Raw genomic sequence first — 23271 nt, 5'->3', positions numbered from 1 at the left:
TCATACTATAGTCAGGGCTCAAAGTACTTGTTTCTGTGTGCACGCACTGGTGCATTTAACTTTTAAAATTACATGTACCTAACTGTTTTTCTGCACCAATCACCACAGCAATGGCTGGATCCAGCCGAAAAAAAAAAAAATCCAACATCAACTGCTGCAACGTTTCCTTTTTTTTTTGACAGTTCAAATTACGTGGAAATTGTCAGTGTATTGTAATGGAATTGAAACTTTTCCTTTCATTTTCTCTAAACTAAAATCGCCTCATATTTGACATTGACACAGTCAGGGTCATTCTGAACAGAAGAAGATTTCAGCAAAACATCTGAAGGATAGCATTCATTCATTTATTTAACAAGAGTTTAAAAATTAGGGCATTTTCAATGTGGCACAGTATCATCTGAGCTGACCCTCCCCTGTACCGTAATATGCAGCGAAGCTACTTGATATTTTATAAGGTCATAGGAACATTTTAGCAGAAATTCATTGAGCTTCTTGGCAAACCTGCAGAGGAAACTTTAAAAAATTATATTAGGACTTGTTTGGTGATGTCACATATTTAACAAGACTTATTGTGTATGGAATTATTGCTCTAATGTGTCTTAGTCCTTTCAGCCACTCCAAACCCTGTACCGTAAAAGCACGAATAGATGTGCATCAAAATGTTTTACAGTGCTGTTGCTGCTGTTGCTGTGTGTGCTGTCAGTGACCTGTTGGCCCACCACAACATTAGAAGTTATCAATGTGTTTTGCACAGCTTAAGGAAACAGATGTGTGGGGTCAGAGCTTTAGTCCAGTCAGTGTAACTCAAAAATGGGCCAAACCCAGGGAAAATTGCAATAGTAATTTTTCCTATTATCCTCCTGCATCATATATTAAATTCATACCTTCATTTATTTAGTGGAACAATCTTTTTCAAGGTCAAAAGCAAAGTTTTAATATTTTACAGTTACAATGGTGTACACATATCCAACAAGTCTGGTATCCTTTCCTAAGTTTTTGGGGGTCAGTCTTTTCAATAAAACTCTTTTTAGGAGGATATTCTGGTGTATTATACCTATAGTTGAAGTACTACTACCCAGCAAACATTTTTTGCCAAATTTTCCACTTACACCTGGTGCCACACTTCTTCTATGGGTGTATCTGTATCTAAACTGGGTATAAATTATTCTGCATATATCTCATATCTTGAACGTCATCATTCGTTGTAAGTTCATGTCGTGGATTGTAGTGCAGCTGAGGTGAAGGGTGGGGTTGACGTGGAGACTGGTTGACTTGACTGGTTCTATTAGCAACAGTTCTACTTTATTCTGTTCTATTCAACTATTCTATTAGCATCTTTACTCTTATTGTCATCATCTTATTTTTTTATTCACTGCAAACAATTTTTTTATTTTTTTTAAATGCATAAGCAATATGAAATGCTGTGCCTCATGATGATGTAACAGAAAAAAACATCCTGTACATTTTAGATAGGATAGGAAACACATAGGGCTCTAGTTTCCCGGCGCAGCGCAGGGTGGCGAACCCCGCGCAGAGCTAGTTTCAAGCAGCGCAGCCCGAGGCACACTCAGTTGGTAGTTTGGCAGACCGAGGTGCGCTGAGATGGGTGTGGCGGCACAGCAGGGGGAGGTGTCGACAGATCCAGCTTGGCGCAGTGACAGTTTCGTGCCAAAAGGCTTCGCCAAAGGTACGCTAAAAGCTCGCCAGCTGAAACCAGGTCTACTGTCAGCTTAGGCGGAGCGCAGCCGGTGTAAGCCGAAGTTTGGCTGACCGGCGGACAGTGCGCACACGTCACCAAAACCTCACAGGCAGGTTTCCAGAATATCAGGCACATTAACGATGCAATAAATACCCCAAAAAAAAAACACTATTCAATGCAACTATCTGCAATCAGCACATAAATGTATCTCTATATCGACTGTCCCGTCACATCTGATGTCAGATCAAAGGAGATTGGCACCGTTTGGCACGCGTAATGGAAACCGAACCTGATTTGATTAACACAGTTGCAAACTAATGAGTTCACATCCCTCTCAGCCAACCACAAACAGCCACAGCATCAGATAGGGAGTATATATTCAGCATCTGTCATCTTAGAAAAGTCAAAAGAAAAGAAAATGAGTGAGACTGCAAGAGAGAAAGAGAGAGTGCGCGCGCGCACGAGAGAAACGCAACATTGATTTACAGTTGTGGTGACCTCCTCCCAGGCTACCTTTGCATCATCAGCCCGTGGAGGTCTGCTCGCAGTTCTGTATATTCGGACACTGCGAGCAGACCTCCCGGCCCAAAACATCAGTTTCCTCCTGAGAGGAGTTTGGCCGTGTGACGCTGCTGCTCTCTTCTGCCATGGCGAATTGAGTCAACTCTCATTACGCCTTCGCGCAGCGCATTTAAGGGCGAGGAGAGGGGCTCATTTGATTGGTGTGATGTGTGTAAAACCCACTCCACGCCTTCTCTCCTCCCTCTTTCCGACTTGGGCAGGTAGGAGGGACGGAAGGTGGGAAAGAGGAGTAGCTGCGCCAGGTGCACGGTGTGCCAAACTTGCAAAATCCGCCTGGCCACACCCAGTTGGCGAAGCGCAGGTGCGCTGCACCCCCGCTGCGCCCGGTCTGTGAAACTAGAGCCCATAAGTTGCAATAGTTGAAACTTCTATTTGTTACGGTCGAAAACATTATGGGAATTCGGTGGTGATCGTGTTTTATGGGTCCAGTCCATGGGTCCAGGTCAGAATTTTCACTAACTGGTACAAATTCTAGTTAAGTATTTTGAAAAACTCTTCATCTCTAGATGATATTTCAACATAATAACCCTTCCCAAGTGGCAGCTTAGTCACAGATATCAACCTTCAGTGGCAAAGTTACACCAAAGAATGCAATAGCCAAGGCATGTTTCAAGTTTTGTCTCATTGAAGGTCTCAGTCTGAGATATAATATATTTAAGTAATATCACACTCGAGCTTGTGATGTTATACTCGTATATCGTCACGGCTGTGATTTGGTCATAGGCGCGAGGCCGCAGGCCGAGTGCCGAAGACATTCACAGCCGTGACGATATACGAGTATAACATCATGAGCTCGAGTGTGATATTGTTTTTATACAACAGTTCAACAGTTAAATAAGCAAGGCTGATTAAGAAATGTTGAGAAATGAGGACAAAATAGATAATTTAAGCATTTTATTTGTCTTCCGCCAACAAAAATAGTTCCCTCAGGACTCCGCTGTCACCGTTGCTATGTAACGCAAACATGGTGCGCCAGGCACCTACTCTTTATACACATTTATCTGCACATTTCCATTAATTGTGCAGCTGGTGAAATAAGTCTGTGGTGACTGCATGGTGGACTGTCGCTTCACAGGCACAGCTGACTCTGCCCTCTGATCTGACAGTATGTTGCTCCATTGTTTTCTGCTCTCCATGGATGGCTTCCAGTAGCTTTTTAACAAGCTCTCAGACCTGCAAGACAAAAGGTATATTTTAGGGCCCGACTCCTAATTAGAAGACTAACTTTACACATAGGCTACGTTAAAACAACATCATACCTGTGTCCATTCACTGTCATGATCTCCCTAGCTTCAAGACCCGCATCTGACAGCTTCTGTATGGCAGTCGCCCTGAGCGAGTGAGTTTATTCCCAGCGGAGCTTTAGTGTACCAGATATTGTCTGTGTGAGCTGCTGTCATCCTGGGCTTCAGATAAAGGCCATTTGCATCTGGTGGAAGTTTGTTTAAATACTTTTCTAGGGATGCAGCGCAACTGCTGACCTGCAAACAGCTGTGAGGCGGAGTGATACATACACAGTGAAATAACCGTGATGTTGTACTCCAATATCGTCACGGTTTTACTGTCTCTTGACCAATCAGATTGCAGGGCCGGAACTAACTGTTGTATAATAAATGATAATATGCTTTATAACCTAATTGTACTGACTTTGTTTGGATTAAAAAAGAAAAGGTCATTTTGGGGTACTGGTGCCCCCTAATTTTACACACACACACACACACACACACACACACATATACATATATATATATATATATATATATATATATATATATATATATATATATATTTCAGGGGCAATTGCTCTGAGAAAACAAGGGAGGCTGAACTTCCCCTAAAATTTCATAGAAGAAATGGTCAAATATGCACTATTGAATTTACATTAAAATAAGAATTGACATTACATTAAAACATGCGCTAGGATGCGTTTCACATCATGACTATGATGTTCAAACGTCAGCTGTTTATCACCAGTTTTCAAACGCGACCTCCCTGTCATACATTCTCGTGTCAGCATGGTGGACACGGAGCCTCCAAGCACTCCTATGAGACAGTGCTGCGCAGGTTTTTTTCATGCAGCAAAGCAAGACGCTCATTGGATAAATGCGACAAAATCGTCACTTCCAGGGAGGCTCAGTTTCCCTGGGAGCTGATGGAGCGGGTGGGAGAGGACGCTGGGTTTATGAATGATGATCGTGGAATTGTCTAATGGGCTCAACCCCTTTTGTGATTGACAGCGCTATGGAAAATACACACCGGCATCGCCGCATTTCGAGCTCAGTGCCATGCAGATATTTGTGAGTGGAGTCTTCTGACAGAGTGCCGTCTGGAGTTTCTTATTTCCATAAGTGATACAGCTCATTTTTACTATTTGTACACAGCTCAGGTGTTTAAACCCATCTGAAAATCTTTGAGGTGTGTTTTGCTGTGGTTCTATGGCATGCGTGTGGTTGAAAATCGGCTTCAATTAAATGTTCCTTTTATAAGTTACTGCCTCGCTACAATATGACAGATTTTATGATCATGTCAACTTAAAGTGAGCTTCCCCTGTTTGAAAGACCAGCAGCTGCCACTGACATACATATATATATTTAGGACAGGTCATATCTGATGGTTTTATGTAAAAGAACATCCTAAAAAACTAATGTTTAGACATAAATTACAGTAAAATATCATGTTCAGAAGCAGGGATATGCACTTCTTTGTGTGATGCTGAGGCATAATGGCCCCAAATTTCAAGCCATGAATTTACCTTGATCCACTAAGTATAAAATGGTGTACTTTCAATGTGTTATTTGGATGAGATCACAAAAAAAACCTTGAATAATTGCTATTGCAATTTTCCCTGGGTCAAACCACAGACTGACTGGACAACTTGTGAAAACTTGTGAGTTGGCAGCACTGAGTTACAGACACCGGAGCTTGTGCTATGAGGTATTTCGAGCCCTGATGGTGTACCATGCATAACTACAATATCTATGACGAAAAATGAAATTTCATCTCAGTCTAAACGCATAAAGTCCATCTTTGGGTCACAACCTTTTTCCAGTGCATACTAAAGAATAAGCCCTTCTGACACAAATCCAAATTCAACATGATATTATACAGCAATCATTTTACATACACTGTGTAAATGAGCTGCAGCCCACAGGCTCTTGAAGTTTTCTTGACAAAGCAGAGGCGGTAGAAATCCGACAGTAGTGAAACCTTTCAGACACATTTTGGACATCAATGTGCACACCAGAAATAAAGTGCTGTCAGTGTTCCAATATGAACATGAAAATGGCATTTTCACCTGTGACAGTTATAACCATTGGCAATAACATAGAAAAGCATGAAGAATAATGTGTACATGTTGTTGTGTGATGTCAATTATGTGAAGTAAGAATAAATTTTCAAACTAGGTTCCAAAGAAGCATTTGTATTTCAATTCACACGTGGTTTCATGCAACTTTTACAGTCATGTTTTTTACGATCCTGCAAATGGCCGAGAGTTTAGGGAGAGGATTTATTTCAGACATGCAGCCTTCCAGCAGTACAGCTTCACTTTATGACTGAGTCTGTACTGTCATTAGGCCAATACAGAGAAACAAAGAGGTTAATCTCAGGAATAATTTGTGTTGATTAGTTGAATTAATAACTCTGTTTCTTGCTTGTCATTTCTCTGTGGTAAATATAATTCATAACAGCTACAACAACTACTCTGGGAGGCCGCAGGCAATTACATTTGTTGGTCTCTATTGCGTTGTTAAAACATACAATAATGCCACTTATGGAGCAAGTACTTAACGGCCAGTTATGTACGAGTAAAACATAATGTGTGGGCAGTCAGTTGTTATTGCTGTTAATGCTCTTTGCTCAGTAATAACGACAGGCTTGACACAACCTGCTATAGTAACGAACTGGCCTATATAATCTACCTGACTTTTACAACCAATGTAACTATCAATGACCAGTAGCATGAGATTATTTAGAATTTAAAGCCCTGTCCTTATGTATACAGATATTTTTGATAACGTATATTTTGCCCCTTCAAAAAAAAAGTCAACTTAGGTATATTTATAGAGCACATTGAAAAAAGAGGAGCGTTGACCAAAGAGTTGCAGATGCAGAGGCATGATTAAATAAAAATAGTCATAAATGAGAGAACATACGTAAATTAATAAAAGCATACACTATGATTAAATCATAACACAATAACAGCACTGCACAAGCAACAAAATAAAATGCAAGCAAATAAAACAACAGTGTGGTCAGGCATGATTTCATAAAGGTAATTAAAAGGCTAAATAAAAGACATGGGTTGGATTCCATCCACACAGCCTTTATTTTACAGAATATCTCTGTCCATACTACAATACAAAAATGACTCCAAAAAATTGCCAGCATTTGCTGTCTTGTGCAATTTCACCACACAAAGGTGAAAATATAGGAGGGATGCTCTGGATGTGAAAGTTTAACCTCCACTCCTAATCGACAACAATCCAACTCTTGAAATAGTACTTGCTGATTAGACCAGGCCTGATCCAAAACTTTCTGGCAGACTAATGATCACGGACACTGAAGTGGATTAGATAACAGTGAGTGCAATAGACGCCTCCATTCATCAATAAAGTGGTGCAGCAGCATTTAGTTTAAGGGTGCTTTCGCACCTGCCCTGTTTGGTTCAGTTCAATCGAAGTCAAGTTTGTTTGCCCCCTAAGTGCAGTTCATTTGGGCAGGTGTGAACACAGCAATCACACTCAGGTGCACACCAAAACAACCAAACCAAGACCTTCTTGAAGAGGTGGTCTCGGTCTGGTTACATCTGAACTCTGGTGCGGTTCGTTTGTGGTGAGAACGTGTTCCGACCTGGATCCGAACCAACTGCAGTCACATGACATATTGTTTGGGTTAAACATGAGCATGTTACAGTCCTGGAGGATTATTAATATGCACCTCCTCCTGTACTGCCTTAATATGCACATTCAGCACATCCAATGCATCAAAACATTGTTTTCTAGTTGGAGCCGCGCCTCGTTTTCAAACTGTATGGTTTGACTAAAATGAGCAATGACAGCAATATAGTCCACGATGAGCAGCGCTAAAATCAACCTGCGTAGTTGTCCCTCCATTGTGACATTAGAAAGTGTCACATTTATCTTGCAAGTGTACTCTTTTTCAATGTTTTGTTTACTCCCTGGATTTTTCCCTCATGAATATTCTGACCAATCAAGAGCAGCTTTCTCGCACAAGGCATTTGATCTGGTCTGCTTATAAATGCTGCCGTGAGAACACAAACCAACTCTAGGCAATTATACAACTTTGGAACAAAATAAGTCCCTGATTCAGACCAAAGCAAGACAACTCTAGGTCTGAAAGCACTCTAAGTGTAAAGTAGTCATTAGGGATGCACCGAAATGAAAATTTGTGGCCGAAGCCGATTAATATTAAACGCTTGGCCGAATACCGTATATTGTTGTTTAGTTTTTCATTAGTTTTTGCAGATGAACCCCCTCCAGATTAGTGTTGTCACGGTACCAAAATTGGGACCCACTGTACGATACCAATGAAAATATCATGGTTCTGAGTAGTATCACAATACCACAGCGAAAATGAGGCAGATGTGCCTTTTGTCATTTATAAAAAGATAAATCACTTTTCTATAATACATCAATGATATTTCAATGGAATAAATTACTTATTGACTTATTCATATTTCAAAAACAGCATCAATCAGTGATTAACATAGGGGGGATCAAAATAAAATAAATAAATAAAATAAAAATCAACCAGCCACCCTCCTCCCCTGACAAGTAAAGAACAGTCCCCAAAGTGCGGTGAGGTTTGTGGGCCGTGAACGGCTCGTTGTCCTCTGACACGTCACATAACTGTGTTCGGCTGGCTCAGCTGTTCAGGTACTTCTGGGCAGTCATGACGCCAAGAAGAGGATATTATTGGAGTTGACTTCTCCGTCGCCGGTAAGCCGATGGCCACCGTATTTGACAGGAAAACATTAACGTTACTGTCTGTGTCTGTGACCCCCGTTCAACCCACAACCAATGGAATTCACCTTTCGTTTCTGCTGCTGGTTGAAATCTGTAGGCTGCTCGCACAGCGTGCTGAATGATTTAAGCCTATTTTGCTCGCTCAAAACTATTTTTCAGTCGCAAATGCGAGTGCCGTGACGGACGAATTGCCACACTGCTGACATTTTACTCCGCCCGTCACGGCACGCTGTTTGATTGCGTTATCAAAACACACCACTATTATTCGGCCTTGCTTTTCACTTATTCCACCAAATACTGAATGTGTGTTTTTTTGCAATATTCGGCCAAATATATTCGGTTACCGAATATTCGGTGCATAACTAGTAGTCATCGGACTGAACAGTGCTAACAAAACATAAACAAAGCAGTAGTCCACCACAAGGTCTGAGATTAACACCCACCAAGTGCCAAATATGGGTAGATTTTCCATTTGGTGAGTAAATCTCAGAAGGCAACCCATGCTCTCAGTCTCTACCGCATTTTGGTGTCATTTGCGACCCCGGCTGTCTGTCAGAGTTTCACACACATACGTGCACACACACACTACCTTTTGTTTTTATGTGCATCTAAACAGTGCAGCGAAACTGACCGACTCAAGTGCTCCTAGTGTTGCGGCTCTTGCTGCCAGTCTGCTGCTGGCCACTTAAATTTTGGCCGGTAAAAGATATGCTTGGCCGGTGAATATTTTCATCCATCAGTCCCTTTGGCTGGTGATTGAAAAAGTTGATTTCAGACACTGGTCCACCATTATTGTTGTTTCTGGCCCATGCTCATTACATAAAGCAACGATGGGCATGCAGGAATTGAGGAGATGATGTTATTGTTTCCCAAAGGGCCGTTTCATAGTCGACACACACAACGCGTGCAAACGACGCGAGCAATGCACTTCCTTTCATAGTCAATTCATTGAATGCAAGCAACCGGTACATTCGGGCTAGCTAGTACTGCTGTAGCTAGTTGGTACTGCTATTTTATTAGAGTGCAGGGCACTAGAACTGTGATATAAATGGGGGTGTGCCTGTATGAGTTCGCAAAGTATTTCCTCCTCGCCCGCCATATTTCATACCTGCTTCTTCTGTGAATAACAAATAGTGGTTAATTTCAAGTATGTTACTTGGATTATCACCCCCGCTGGCAACGCATGGTATTACACGCGTTGCTGCGTCGGGTAGCAAAAAAATGGACAACACATTTTGAGACGCAAGCACGCATCATGGCGGCCAATGCGTCTCGATGCGTCTCAGTGCGTTCACGTCTGCGTGCCTTTGCGTCGACTATGAAACGGCCCAAACATTCTATTTAGTAACAGTATGAAACATCTGCACCTGTGACCTAAAACTCTCTTTGCACTTGAACAAGAGGCAGAAATGTAAAGGAAAATATCAGTTTTTATGAAAATATCTTTATATGCGTAGACAGGGCCGACATTCTAAAATTTTAAAATGTATTATTAAAAATAAAAGAAGAAATGGCTCTACTTTTAACACTAATATTAAGTAATTTCTAAATCCAAAATAAACTTTCTTTATGCCACATTACCATTGATAGATATTGCTCTATGTTGTCTGCCATACAGTGTTATAAATAGCTGTAATGAACAACTGTCAGTAGAAGTTAAGAGAACAGTAAAAGCCAACCAGAAACACTTTCAAGCCACACACTTTAGTACTTTACTGCATTTCAAAACAGTCGTTATATAAAAAAAAGTTTAATGGATAACATTCAAAGATAAAAACATGAAAGCTCACCCCAGAGGATGCTGTGTTCCTTCTCTGTTTCCTGCTAATTTCAGGTGAAATATTCTCTTTGTAACTTTGTACTTAGCAATGTTGTACCCAGGGAATGATAGTTAGTTTAATAGGCATAGTGCTGGGAGACTTTTTGCAAAGTGAGTAACACAGCCTCTATTGATAAACGTGTTTCAATTTTGTATCTACATCGTTTCAAAATGCCAAAAGAAGAGAGGAAGTGCAGTAGAGTCAGGATCATTTCACATACAGTCAGCTTAGTGGTGCCTCTGTGAGCTAAAGTAAGCTTTGTGACAGGCCAGACATTTTATATTCATACTCCCAGACCAGCTACACACAGCGGCATTATTAGATTGCAGACATTGATCAGTATCGTACCATGAGGTTCGAGGACAAGTGAGTGTTAGCAAGATGGGCTTTATCCAAGTGCTCAATAAGTAAGTTAAGGTCAGACTGCAGAGTGTTGTGTGTACACCACAGTCTTCATTATGACCGTCGCAGTGAGAACTGAGGGAAAAGCGGCTTTTGAAGCTGCCGTGAGTGCATCAGGCGGGGATACGGTGGGATACAGGACCAATGCATCTATCAGCCTCTGTCAATCAGCCACACTGCTCCGTCTCTCCCTCTCCTTCAGATCTCAAAGGAGTGGTTTCAGCAAAAAATGACATCCGGGTGGAGATCGTTCACAAGGATCACAATGCAGCGCGGGAGAGCGAGGAGCACACAAGCATCAAACAGATGATGGTGAGTCAACACAGTCTGATGCTGTGATGCAGCCTTCTGTCATATGCATCCTCTAAAGTCTTTCTGGTCTGCTATATTCACTATATATGACTACTGACGACCCTGATTTAACTGTGATACAGATTGACCGTGGTGAGTTCCAGCAGGAGCCTGTGCTGAAGCAGCTCGAGGTGCTCCAGGAGGAGGAGAAGGAGTTCCAGCACATCAAGGTGGGTGAACGCTGAGAGAACGTTTGAGGCCAAATGTCAACTGTAGGAAATCCAGCAGGAAATCTGGTGGCTCAGCTTCAGAGAGCCAATTACCCTTTTATTTGCAGAGGCAAAGAGTGGCTGTTAGCATCTCTTTCAATAACAAATGGCTGCATATCAAGCCACTGCATAAAAGCAACCCGTTAAGTGTAATGGGGAGAAGTATACATGCCTTGTGACAGCACAACACGGTCACGCTTCAGGGTTAAGCAGATGCATTCAAATCTTTCAAGGCATTTCAGCTAAGAATTTTCCTAGTCGACCAATAGTCATCATTTAAGGCCATTAGTCAACTAGTCGCCAGCATGTTTACGATATTAATTTAATCATTAGATGATATACAGTATTTTAGGCGGTGCAACACAATGGTTTGAGTTGAAGGTGTGAGAAAGAATAGTATCAGTAACATTGTTAACACTGTGCTACATTACAGAGAAATACAAAACCGTACTAATGAACCTTCATTAATATAGGCCTATATTTTATCTACAATTGCACGTCACACACTGAGCGAGCCGCCTGTTAATGACGCTGTGGGCTAATGGGCATGTAGCTACTTCCATGTTTCAGATGATACATCATGTTTGTAGTTGACCAGTGAAGATGAGTTCACATATCACCTTGGGTTCGTCCTTCACCTTCTCAAAATGATCCCACACTTTGGATTTCCTGCCCGACATGTTATTAACTAGCCTGTGGAATAACCGCAGGTACCAGCCCTGGAAATTAGGGACCGTACACATGCCGCTTCTTTAATCACCTGGAAAAGCGAGGTCAGGCTCTGAGCACTTCTCTTGTGCCTTTTCTGTGGTTGCGAAGGACCCTTAACAAGCAGTGTATAGCCTATTTATAGCCTATCTACACTGAACAAAAATATAAATGCAACACTTTTGTTTTTGCTCCCATTTTTCATGAGCTGAACTCAAAGATCTAAAACATTTTCTATACACACAAAAGACCATTTCTCACAAATATTGTTCACAAATCTGTCTAAATCTGTGTTAGTGAGCACTTCTCCTTTGCCGAGATAATCCATCCCACCTCACAGGTGTGGCATATCAAGATGCTGATTACACAGCATGAATATTGCACAGGTGTGCCTTAGGCTGGCCACAATAAAAGGCCACTCTGAAATGTGCAGTTTTGCTTTATTGAGGGGGTCTGGGGGGGGGTCAGAAAACCAGTCAGTATCTGGTGTGACCACCATTTGCCTCACGCAGTGCAACACATCTCCTTCGCATCGAGTTGATCAGGTTGTTGATTGTGGCCTGTGGAATGTTGGTCCACTACTCTTCAATGGCTGTGCGAAGTTGCTGGATATTGGCAGGAACTGGAACACACTGTCGTATACGCCGATCCAGAGCATCCCAAACATGCTCAATGGGTGACATGTCCGGTGAGTATGCTGGCCATGCAAGAACTGGGACGTTTTCATCTTTCAGGAATTGTGTACAGATCCTTGCAACATGGGGCCGTGCATTATCATGCTGCAACATGAGGTGATGGTCGTGGATGAATGGCACAACAATGGGCCTCAGGATCTCGTCACGGTATCTCTGTGCATTCAAAATGCCATCAAAAAAATGCACCTGTGTTCGTTATAACATACGCCTGCCCATATCATAACCCCACCGCCACCATGGGCCACTCGATCCACAAAAGACCATTTCCCTCAAATATTGTTCACAAATCTGTCTAAATCTGTGTTAGTGAGCACTTCTCCTTTGCCGAGATAATCCATCCCACCTCACAGGTCTGGCATATCAAGATGCTGATTAGACAGCATGATTATTGCACAGGTGTGCCTTAGGCTGGCCACAATAAAAGGCCACTCTCAAATGTTCAGTTTTATCACACAGCACAATGCCACAGATGTCGCAAGTTTTGAGGGAGCGTGCAATTGGCATGCTGACTGCAGGAATGTCCACCAGAGCTGTTGTCCGTGAATTGAATGTTCATTTCTCTACCATAAGTTGTCTCCAAAGGCGACAATTTGGCAGTACATCCAACTGGCCTCACAACCGCAGACCACGTGTAACCACAACAGCCCAGGACCTCTACATCCAGCATGTTCACCTCCAAGATCGACCAGCCACCCGGACAGCTGCTGCAACAATCAGTTTGAATAACCAAAGAATTTCTGCACAAACTGTCAGAAACCATCTCAGGGAAGCTTCTCTGCATGCACGTCATCCTCATCGGGGTCTCGACCTGACTGCAGTTCGTCGTCGTAACCGACTTGAGTGGGCAAATGCTCACATTCGATGGTGTCTGGTACATTGGAGAGGTGTTCTCTTCACAGATGAATCCCGGTTTTCACTGTTCAGGGCAGATGGCAGACAGCGTGTGTGGCGCCGTGTGGGTGAGCAGTTTGCTGATGTCAACGTTGTGGATCGAGTGGCCCATGGTGGCGGTGGGGTTATGGTATGGGCAGGCGTATGTTATAACGAACACAGGTGCATTTTTTTGATGGCATTTTGAATGCACAGAGATACCGTGACGAGATCCTGAGGCCCATTGTTGTGCCATTCATCCACGACCATCACCTCATGTTGCAGCATGATAATGCACGGCCCCATGTTGCAAGGATCTGTACACAATTCCTGAAAGATGAAAACGTCCCAGTTCTTGCATGGCCAGCATACTCACCGGACATGTCACCCATTGAGCATGTTTGGGATGCTCTGGATCGGCGTATACGACAGTGTGTTCCAGTTCCTGCCAATATCCAGCAACTTCGCACAGCCATTGAAGAGTAGTGGACCAACATTCCACAGGCCACAATCAACAACCTGATCAACTCGATGCGAAGGAGATGTGTTGCACTGCGTGAGGCAAATGGTGGTCACACCAGATACTGACTGGTTTTCTGACCCCCCCCCAGACCCCCTCAATAAAGCAAAACTGCACATTTCAGAGTGGCCTTTTATTGTGGCCAGCCTAAGGCACACCTGTGCAATATTCATGCTGTGTAATCAGCATCTTGATATGCCACACCTGTGAGGTGGGATGGATTATCTCGGCAAAGGAGAAGTGCTCACTAACACAGATTTAGACAGATTTGTGAACAATATGTGTGAGAAATGGTCTTTTGTGTGTATAGAAAATGTTTTAGATCTTTGAGTTCAGCTCATGAAAAATGGGAGCAAAAACAAAAGTGTTGCGTTTATATTTTTCTTCAGTGTATTTGCAGAGCTGATCTTCTTCCAGGCGCTGTTTATAAGTGTGTAGGCCTGTCGTCTGTGGGACAGATGTAAAGCTCTGGGTAGCCCTGCACTAACATGATCAACTTTTCCATATTTATCAGACTGAATATTTACAGAAGAAGGGACAGATATCTGTCGGCTGTGACTGGTTTGTAACGTGACTCCTGTCTGACTGCTGAGCGTGGCCACTTCCTGTGTCTGTCCTTTCAAATTAAATTCCCACATGGTCCAGTTACATAGGTTTTGAATTATTTTGACAAGGCGCAGCTCCTAATAGTGTTTCATGTTTGTTTGTTAGTTTTGTTTTGTTTTTTTTGCAACTAAGCGACCAATGAAATCTTGCCAACTAATGACCTTTTTGCTGCCGTTCTGGTCGACTAACATTTGGTCGACTATTAGGGAGCTTACAACAAATGCCAATCTAAGAAAAAGGGCAAGTGCTACGTTTTCTGCCCGTCCTAAAAGATCTCACAAATTCAATTTGTGTAATAGCCTGCAGGTTGGGACACACACAAGAGAGATAAACAAAGAGAAAGATAAATGGTTGCATCTTCCTGCTAATTTTCCTATTGAACCCTCTGGGAAAATTAGTAGGAAGAGATAACCATTAAAGTTATCTATGTCTGTATTTCTCCATTAGCTCTATAGCAGGAGCGTTATGATTTAGGTCTGGTTTGATAAGACCCTTATTACTCTCATTTAGTCTACCATGTTCTCTCTGCTGCCTCGTAGCAATTTACAGCTCAGCACTGTCACATCGGAATCCTCGCAAAGAAATTAGTTAGCCAGTTTATCAGGCAGGCAGCTGACAGTAATGACGCCGTCTGCAACAGCCGATGCATGCTTCCAGACGTTTGGTGTTTAACATCACAGTGTTCACTGCATCTTAACAGGTTTGGAAGGTTTTCAGGTTCAGGAGCAGAGCAGGGGGTGAGGGGGTTGCTTCGTTTATACAATAGCACAACAGACTGTGGGCACTAGAGGTTTATTTTTTTCCTTGGCAACAATTGATGATCCTGATGGGCAACAATCCAAAACGGAGTTGGTCTTAAATAAAATTATTCTAAATACTACAGGTGTTGCTTGAGTTTTGACGCCGTTGAGCTATCGTGTTTTCTCAAATTATGTACAGATTTTTGGGCGTTCTGTTATCTCAAATGGCTTGAAAATAGTGCTGTGAATGGGAACAAAAACCTTCCCAGGGGATCATGCCCCCGACCCCTGTAGCTTTGGGCTGAACCTTAAATGTTTCAATAGCCCTTTTATACAGAGATCCGGTGATGGGGCCACAATGAAGACCATTTATTACACCAGCTTACGCAGTGGTGCTTCAGTGTAATTTTAAACAGTATGCTGACTTTCCAGAAGCAAAAGAGGCATGGTGGGCTTGACATGTAACACAGCAGTGTCCGCCTCTAGTGTGACATATAACATAAGACACAATTTCTAAACAATAACAAAGGCATAATATGCAAAACCATGCTTCGCATGAGCAGGGATGAAGTCCTGCTGGCCAAAGTATTTGAGTTCTCAGACTTCTCGTCATCTCCCACCAGTGAGCCGAAATGAGCAGCCGGCAGTAAGTGACTAAGCTAATGCTAGGTGCCTGGTGTTACTGTATGGGGGCAGTTAACAATTAACCCTGCATTTCTATGGCCAAGGAGTTGGGACTTCGTATGCAACACGCCACGGAAAAATTAGTGCCCTGCGATCAAATGGTTAGCTCAATCTGTGGACTGTTAAGCTAATAGTCCTGTTAGTAATTGTGTTGAAGTTGGAAGAGGTTTGTGAAAGAGCAGGTGATGCTGCATGACCCCCTTTTGCTGGGAGAGAATGTTCCTCCTCCTGATGCAGGTGTTACCACTGCTAATGGTATTGGACTTCTGAGGAATAGGCAGAGGGCTGTACCCCATAGTGAGATACCGAGCAAATGTTTGAAAGAGAACAATCCTTTACCGTACCTGTTATATGGAGGTTGTCCTCTGCTCAGAAGGTAAGGAGCCCCCAGGCCTCGTTGTCTCCCCAATTTGCGAACATTTTTAGTTGCTGTTCTTATTCGAGTTAGCTGCCTACTGGTACTAGCTGCTTCTTCACTGGCTCACACATATAACATGTCGTCAAATCACATCACACCCATCCCGTCCTGCCGGCTGGCCTTCTTACACAGAGGTTGATTCGGCTCTGTTACTACCTCCTCTGCTGGCTTAAAGGCGAGACAACTCTGTTCTCCCATTCGACGATTGTACCTTTTGTACAGAACAGCGAGGCGGAATAACAACCCGCCGAACCTGCCTGGCAATTGTCTGGCCTTTCCCCTGACCAAGCTTTCTCTCCTGTTACTTTTTCATTTGGAGATACAAACGCACTCACCAAAAAGTCAAACTGAAATTACAATGAATGTTTTGCTTGCATAGAAACCTGTTCTGTAAGTAATTAAAAAGCATCAAAAAGGGAGAAATGTATTTGGAACTTGTTCTCTTCTTTAATTGTACAGGGGCATGACGTGTCAACCACAAATGGTCTTCAAATGGCCAAACATGGACACATTGTGTTCCACCTCTGCTTGTTGAATGGGCTACTAAACATCCACCAGGGAAAAGTACACTGCTAATGTCCGTTTGCAGGCTAGATAGCTAATTAGCTGGTAAGCTGTAGCATGAACAGTTTTGACATGGTCTTTCTGACTGCAGAAGCAGGTGAAATTTGGACTAACGAACTAACAAGATGGAATTGTGATGCGTAGAGAGCCCTTTGAGCGCAGCCACTGCTGAGATACTGCATCATAGCATTTACATTAAATTCACACTCACACTCAGGGTGGCTTAGGCCACTCATTTTGCATCTTTAATTCAGTCAAACTGTAAACCAATCCCTCAAAGTCTGTCAGCCTACCTAATATACAATACCACAGCCAAGTCACTTCATGGCACTGATTTATTTTCTTAATTAACAAGCTCCTGAGTACATTTTCAAACCACTTATTCAAGGTTCATTTTATTTATCATTTTACAACACATGGTTGCACAACACACATAGACCATATATAGGCTTTGTTAAACTGCACTTACTTAAAATCTACAGCTTTCAATCTTGTCTGTGATCCAGAGTTTAGGTTTTACTTATGGAACACAGAGCTCTTTTCTGCTCTTTCAAACACTTTTTGAAGGCTTACCTTATTCAACGAGTGCCATTTCTTGACATGTGTGGCAATTGCAGCTTTTAGTCAAGGGCAATCCAAAAAGAGGCAGTTTTTGTTTTGTAAGAAGTTGTACCAGAACAGTGTATCCTTACTTGTAGGTTCAGCTGTATTATTCAGTTTTGAAAACTCACTTTGAGTGACAATGGAAAACACCCACGTACGATACACAAGACAAAGTAGTGCAAATTAGTAATGGGTAAAATCGAGTTGTATGACCTTGATTTTAAAACTCTGTAGTTTGACATTCTGTTAAGACATTTGTGCAGAGGCAGATCGGGGTATGTGGAGTGGGTGACTTTCAGGACTCATAGCTCCTGAATGTTTTCCTCTAATACCAAGAATCTATTCAGTTCTTAAAATATCTTCAACTTTGTGTCTTGTTTTGTTTATCTTATTATACTATTCTCTAAAGACACCTTATATAATTCAGTAAATGTTCTTCTGTTGGCCTAAAATTAAATTCAGAGTACTGAAGACCACATTTACTTGGCATTGTGAGGGATCCAGCCCGGATTATTGTGACATGGATTTAGATGTAGCAGATTTGTGAGCCAAGTGTTCATTCTGTGAACTCTACTACAGCATTGTATATAAAAAAAAAGAATAGAATAAAAAAGAAGTCCTTTATTGTCATTGTACCAGTGCAATGACATTTAAAAGCTACAACTGTACACAGTGCAAGTTAAAAGGAACAACAGGTGACAACCCAGATAATTACCTTCATCACATCACCAATAAATAATAATAAAATAAATAATAATCAGTAATAAGAGGCAGATGTTGTTATTGCACTTGATGTATGTAATGTCACTCAGACTGGAAATGAGAATTGAGACAGATTATGAGGTTTGTGAGGGTTTTAAAAGATAAAATGAGGAAGGCCAAAACTAAAAACAAGATAATAAATGGGAAATAACATCAACAGCAATAAAATAGACAGACAGCTCGGATAAAGTCAGGATATGCTTTCCGATAGAAGTATGTTTTTAGGAGAGACTTAAGTGACTCAGACAGCCTCATATCCTTGGGCAGGTCGTTCCAGAGCCTCAGGGCCCTGATTGCAAAAGCTCTGTCCCCTTTGGTCTTCAGTCTGGACTGTGGAACAAGCAGAAGACCTCTGCCCACTGATCTCAAACTATGCAGAGGTTCATAAGAGACTAAAGAATCTGAAATGTAATCTGGAGCCAGGCCATGAAGAGCCTTATAAGTAATCAATAAGCTTTTAAAGTCAATCTTTAAACAAACAGGGAGCCAACGTAAAGAGGCTAAAATCAGTGTGATGTGGTCGTGCTTCTTGGCTTGGAGTCTTTGCAAGGTTTTTTGTTCAAGACAGGAGTAAAGGCTGTTGCAATAATCAAGACGTGAAAAGATAAAGCATGTACAACAGTACAATATGGTACAATACTAATAATTATAATAGCTATAATAGCTGTACTGTATATTCTCAAGCCAGTCACCAGAAAAAATGCTGGCATTGTACGTCTTTGTACGTCTATGATGCATTTTATATAACAGATTTGTATTAAATACGCTGTAGTGAAAGTGTGGTTAGGTTTAGGCAGGGTCGGCAACCTTCGTCATCAAAAGAGCCATTTTTGACCAAAATCATTTAAAAAAAAACTATCTGGAGCCGCAAAACGTATCAAGCCTTATAATGAAAGTAACACAGCCTATTAAATCTAAATAAGCTTGTCAACGTCACAAATAGGTCTAAATGAGCATTCATTAATATGTTTTACCACCAGGTGGCACTGCAGTGGGCTATTTATGATTATTTGGATCTTTGACTTTGCAAAGTTTCATGGTAAAAGCCAATGGATCTCTTCATGCACAATTTAATTCTGTTTTCTTTCAAAACTTTTCATTTTTTAGTTTAGTTGCCAAAATTTGTTTTAAAAAAAATAACATTAATTCAGTATAGGATACACATTTTTACAATTGGAGAATGTCAGAATCACTTTAGGCCAGGCATGTCCAAAGTCTGGCCCGGGGGCTAATTGTGGCTCGCAGATCAATTCTAATTGGCCCGTGGCTTGACTTTCAAAATATACCATATGTGGCCCTTTACACAATAATGGTTAATCGAGCAAGATCACTTTGCATTTTTACACTTCACCTCACAATGATAGGACTATCATACAGTTTGTAGACAGGCATCAAGTAGTAATAGTTCATTAAATGATAAAAATGGTTTCATTCGTCTCACCCTCTTTTTTTTTTTTTTTTTTTTTTTTTAAACCCATTTGATGCGAGAATCAGTTGGCCCCCAGGTATTTTCACATTGTTTTATCTGGCCCCCACTCAAAAAAGTTTGGACACCCCTGCTTCAGGCCTACAGCATTGATCAATAGAAATTAAAAATGTTGAAAACACCTTGCAACTTTTTTTTTTTTTCCTGTCATAGCAAGAGTGAGCCATTGGAGAGGGGCTGAAGAGCCTCCAGAGCCACAGGTTGTCTACCCCTGGTATAGGCACAAAAACCACTTGGTTATTGTTATGAACAGATCATGTTTTGGCCCAAAATAGTTTTGGGGCAGAATCCCTGCTGGAAAAGCAGGTATGTCATGGTATACAACTACTTTTTGTAGCACTATCCTCACTGGAAAAACAGCAACATGTGCATAAACAAGACTTGGAGGCTCAGACATGAAGTTGTACATTTGAGGGTTTACTCACGAGGAAGCCAAAGAATTAGTACATCATGACAATTTATAGTGTCTGACAAACAAGTAGCATCAGTTGACACACCTACAGCTTTCCAGTAGAGATTAAAAGGTGTTTCCTGTCACTTAAGCAACTGTTTTCCTGTCATTCGGACAACCAGCTCTGAGAACAATTGCTTCTCCGCACATGACCAAATTTGGCCAGAATTGTGTCAGAGAGAGTGTCAAAGTCACATTAGGATAACAACAGCCTATATCTGGTCACGCGCACCATATATTACACATTAAGAGTTTATGCCAGGTCATTGACACTATACGCGTCGCTGGAAGACATCCCCATTAAGTCCCTAAAAAGCCACTGGTCACACAGCAATGACTCCACCATCCCCTCCACCTCCTGATGACAATATCAGCTCATACACTACATAACTAGAAATGTTGATATTATTCATATGAAACGTGCCAATGTAATGTATTCATGGTTTGCAGAAACATACAGTGCCAACTCTTTCTGTTGGCGACTGGGCTGATATTCTGCTGCCACAACCTACATTTATGCTGTCCTCTCCTCACAGTCGCAGACAGTCAGTTTATGTTAAACCACAATATTAAAAAGGGTGAGAGACAGAGAGAGAAGCAGGCAAAGTGACAGACAATGCTGTCCAGTCCTGCATATGATTCGACAGACAATAAAATGTATTAACATATCCTGCAATAAACACTGCACAAAAGTGGATATTGCAGAGCAGTAATTAAATGAATAGGCCTTCTGAGTCACAGGCAGATGACTCACACTACTAAAACATGTTATCTGCTTTTTCATGTTTCACAAATTAGTCTGTTTATTAATTAATTTCTTGTATTCAGCATCCCATTTTCTAATTACCATTTGCGGGCCTACTTTTGACCTTCAGAGGAGAAAGCTACAGATGAGAAAACCAGTTCTTGTTTTGTACTTTCATGTCTTCTGTGTGCTGAGTTAGAGATGCACTCTGTTAAATGGCTTTTACACAAATGTAGCTGTGAGTAAAATGAAAGCATTGATTCATTTGTTGGGAGCAACAAAGAGAATCAAAACAAAAAGAATCTAGGTTGTTTATTGTCTCACTGCAACTTTTTAATGGGCTTCTTCTTTTTTTTGCTTCTTTTGCATTTCAAAGGACCCAACCAATGGCTACTACAGTGTCAACACCTTCAACGAGCACCACGCCACTCCCACCATGTCCCTGGCCCCCAGCCAGACTCCCGACGTAGTCCGAAGCCCACCCGCTGGAACTATGACCGTTGGCAAGCAGCGGGTGCCCACCGGCATGTCCTTCACCAACATCTACAACACCCTGGGTGCCGGCCCCAACCGCCTGTACGACTACAGCCAGCGCTTTGTCCTGGGCATGGGCAGCAGCTCCATTGAACTGTGCGAGCGGGAGTTTCAGCGGAGCTCCCTCAGCGACTCCAGCTCCTTCATCGACACACAGTGTGACAGCAGCGTCAGCAGCTACAGCAAGCAGGACGGCTATGTTCAGTTCGACAAGGACAGCAAGACCTCGGCCTCTTCCTCCTCCCACTATTCTCAGTCCTCCTCCCAGAACTCAGACCTCACCAGGCCTCTGCAGAAACGCATGCAGACGCATGTCTAACAGCTCCTGGGGCCTTGACTGGGATAACGAGGATGGAAGGGATGTTCCAAAGAGCCATTTTACCTACACAGATGAAATGTTGGGTTTTTTTTTTCTTCCCCGTGCAGAGGGACATGACACGGTTTGTAGATGCCAACTTTTGAAGCTGTACACCTTGATGAAACCCGCCGGAATCAAAGGGTGACTTCTTAATCATAAGCCAACTTAAAAAAAATAAATAAATAAATCACGACAATCATTTGTCTGCTTTTCTCTGCTCATAAGAAACAAACACAGTAGTTTGCTGCTGTTCCCATTTTTTTTTTACTTGGCAAACTGCCTTGACCTATGAACCGAGTGGCAGAGTGATGGTTAGTTACAGAGAGAATATCAGACAAAAACTATCAGAGAAAAAGTAACAAGCGGATTCTTTTTATTAATGAGAAAATTCTGGGTGTTGCGAGCTTGGCTGCTCTTCTGCCATTCACAGCACTGAGGGTATTGTTAAAATCAGAAAATGGCTCTTCTCGTGAGCACCTCGGAGGAAAAAAAATGTATGTGAGCTGGCAGCAAGCTCTGTTAGATGTCAGTCATTTCCTGTACATCAGTTACCGCACCGTCCTGGTGATGATTAATGCTAGTTGCATTAGAAATGGGTTTCTCTTTTGTATAATGTGCTGTACATTGTTTTGGCTCTTTAATGGCTATTATTTTTCAGACATTGTGAGATTTGTTTCGCCTTTCAGTGTATGCTTTGCGAAAGATCATTCCTCATGAACTGATCACAGAATGCATGGAGAAGTGGACGTGTCATCATGCCCAACACACACAAAGGCAACCTTCAGATGCTTTTGTTCAGTCATCTGCTGCTTTCGGAAACTATTTTTTTCCTGTTTCCCTCCTGAAAGGACCTTATGATGTTTACAAGTGTAGTGCAAGGGTATTGAGATCTGTACTTTTCCCATTTAATGTGAGACACTTGCAGCTTGTGTGTGTACTGTATCTCTGGGAAGCATTTTCTAGCTGCCAGAGCAGGTTTGTCATTTCCATATTTGGCTGATATCGTGTTGTTTACACTAGAGCTCTGTAAAACCCAGCATTTTGTGTACTGTGATTTGACTACTGAATGACATGGGGTGAAGATAAAGTGAGATTCCTGCTGTCTGTCTTTCTTTTGGGGACTTTGATGCCCACTGTTTTAAGTGAGCCAGAAAGCTAGAGCTGGAGACAAAATGCTATCATTAGTTTGAAGCCTGACAATTAGACTGCTGCACTCAAGAACAATGACTTCAAAAGGGACAAGCAACCACATGTACTACCACAAATATCAGTTTGAGTACTTCTATGAGGAAATTAAGATAAGCCGATCCGAAAACGATTATGAGTTCCTGGGTTTAATAGGCCATCAGTCAAAGCAGCCACACAATAAAACCATGCTGCAACAAGTGTTCAGGATCCAAAAGGGCAATCAGCCAATACAAATGATGGACAACTCCAGTGTGACACAGCCGAGGAACACAAATAAAAAGGTTAAAGA

General features: G+C 42.0%; 1 protein-coding gene across 1 annotated transcript in view; it reads left to right on the top strand.

The window, feature by feature from the left end:
- kirrel3a (kirre like nephrin family adhesion molecule 3a) overlaps positions 1–21981 on the top strand; it is a 309684-nt gene extending 287703 nt beyond the window's left edge. Inside the window, exons 14-16 of the mRNA XM_033645731.2 lie at positions 10693–10802; positions 10925–11011; positions 21279–21981. Of these exons, the coding sequence (XP_033501622.1) occupies positions 10693–10802; positions 10925–11011; positions 21279–21755 (674 nt within the window). The 3' untranslated portion in view covers positions 21756–21981. The remainder of the gene's footprint in view (positions 1–10692; positions 10803–10924; positions 11012–21278) is intronic.
- The last annotated feature ends 1290 nt before the right edge of the window (positions 21982–23271 follow it).

The sequence above is a fragment of the Epinephelus lanceolatus genome, chromosome 11 (genome assembly GCF_041903045.1).
Source record: "Epinephelus lanceolatus isolate andai-2023 chromosome 11, ASM4190304v1, whole genome shotgun sequence".
In the NCBI taxonomy this organism is placed as follows: domain Eukaryota; kingdom Metazoa; phylum Chordata; class Actinopteri; order Perciformes; family Serranidae; genus Epinephelus; species Epinephelus lanceolatus.
Note: the sequence above shows the minus strand (reverse complement) of the source record. Positions and strands in the feature narration are given on the sequence as shown.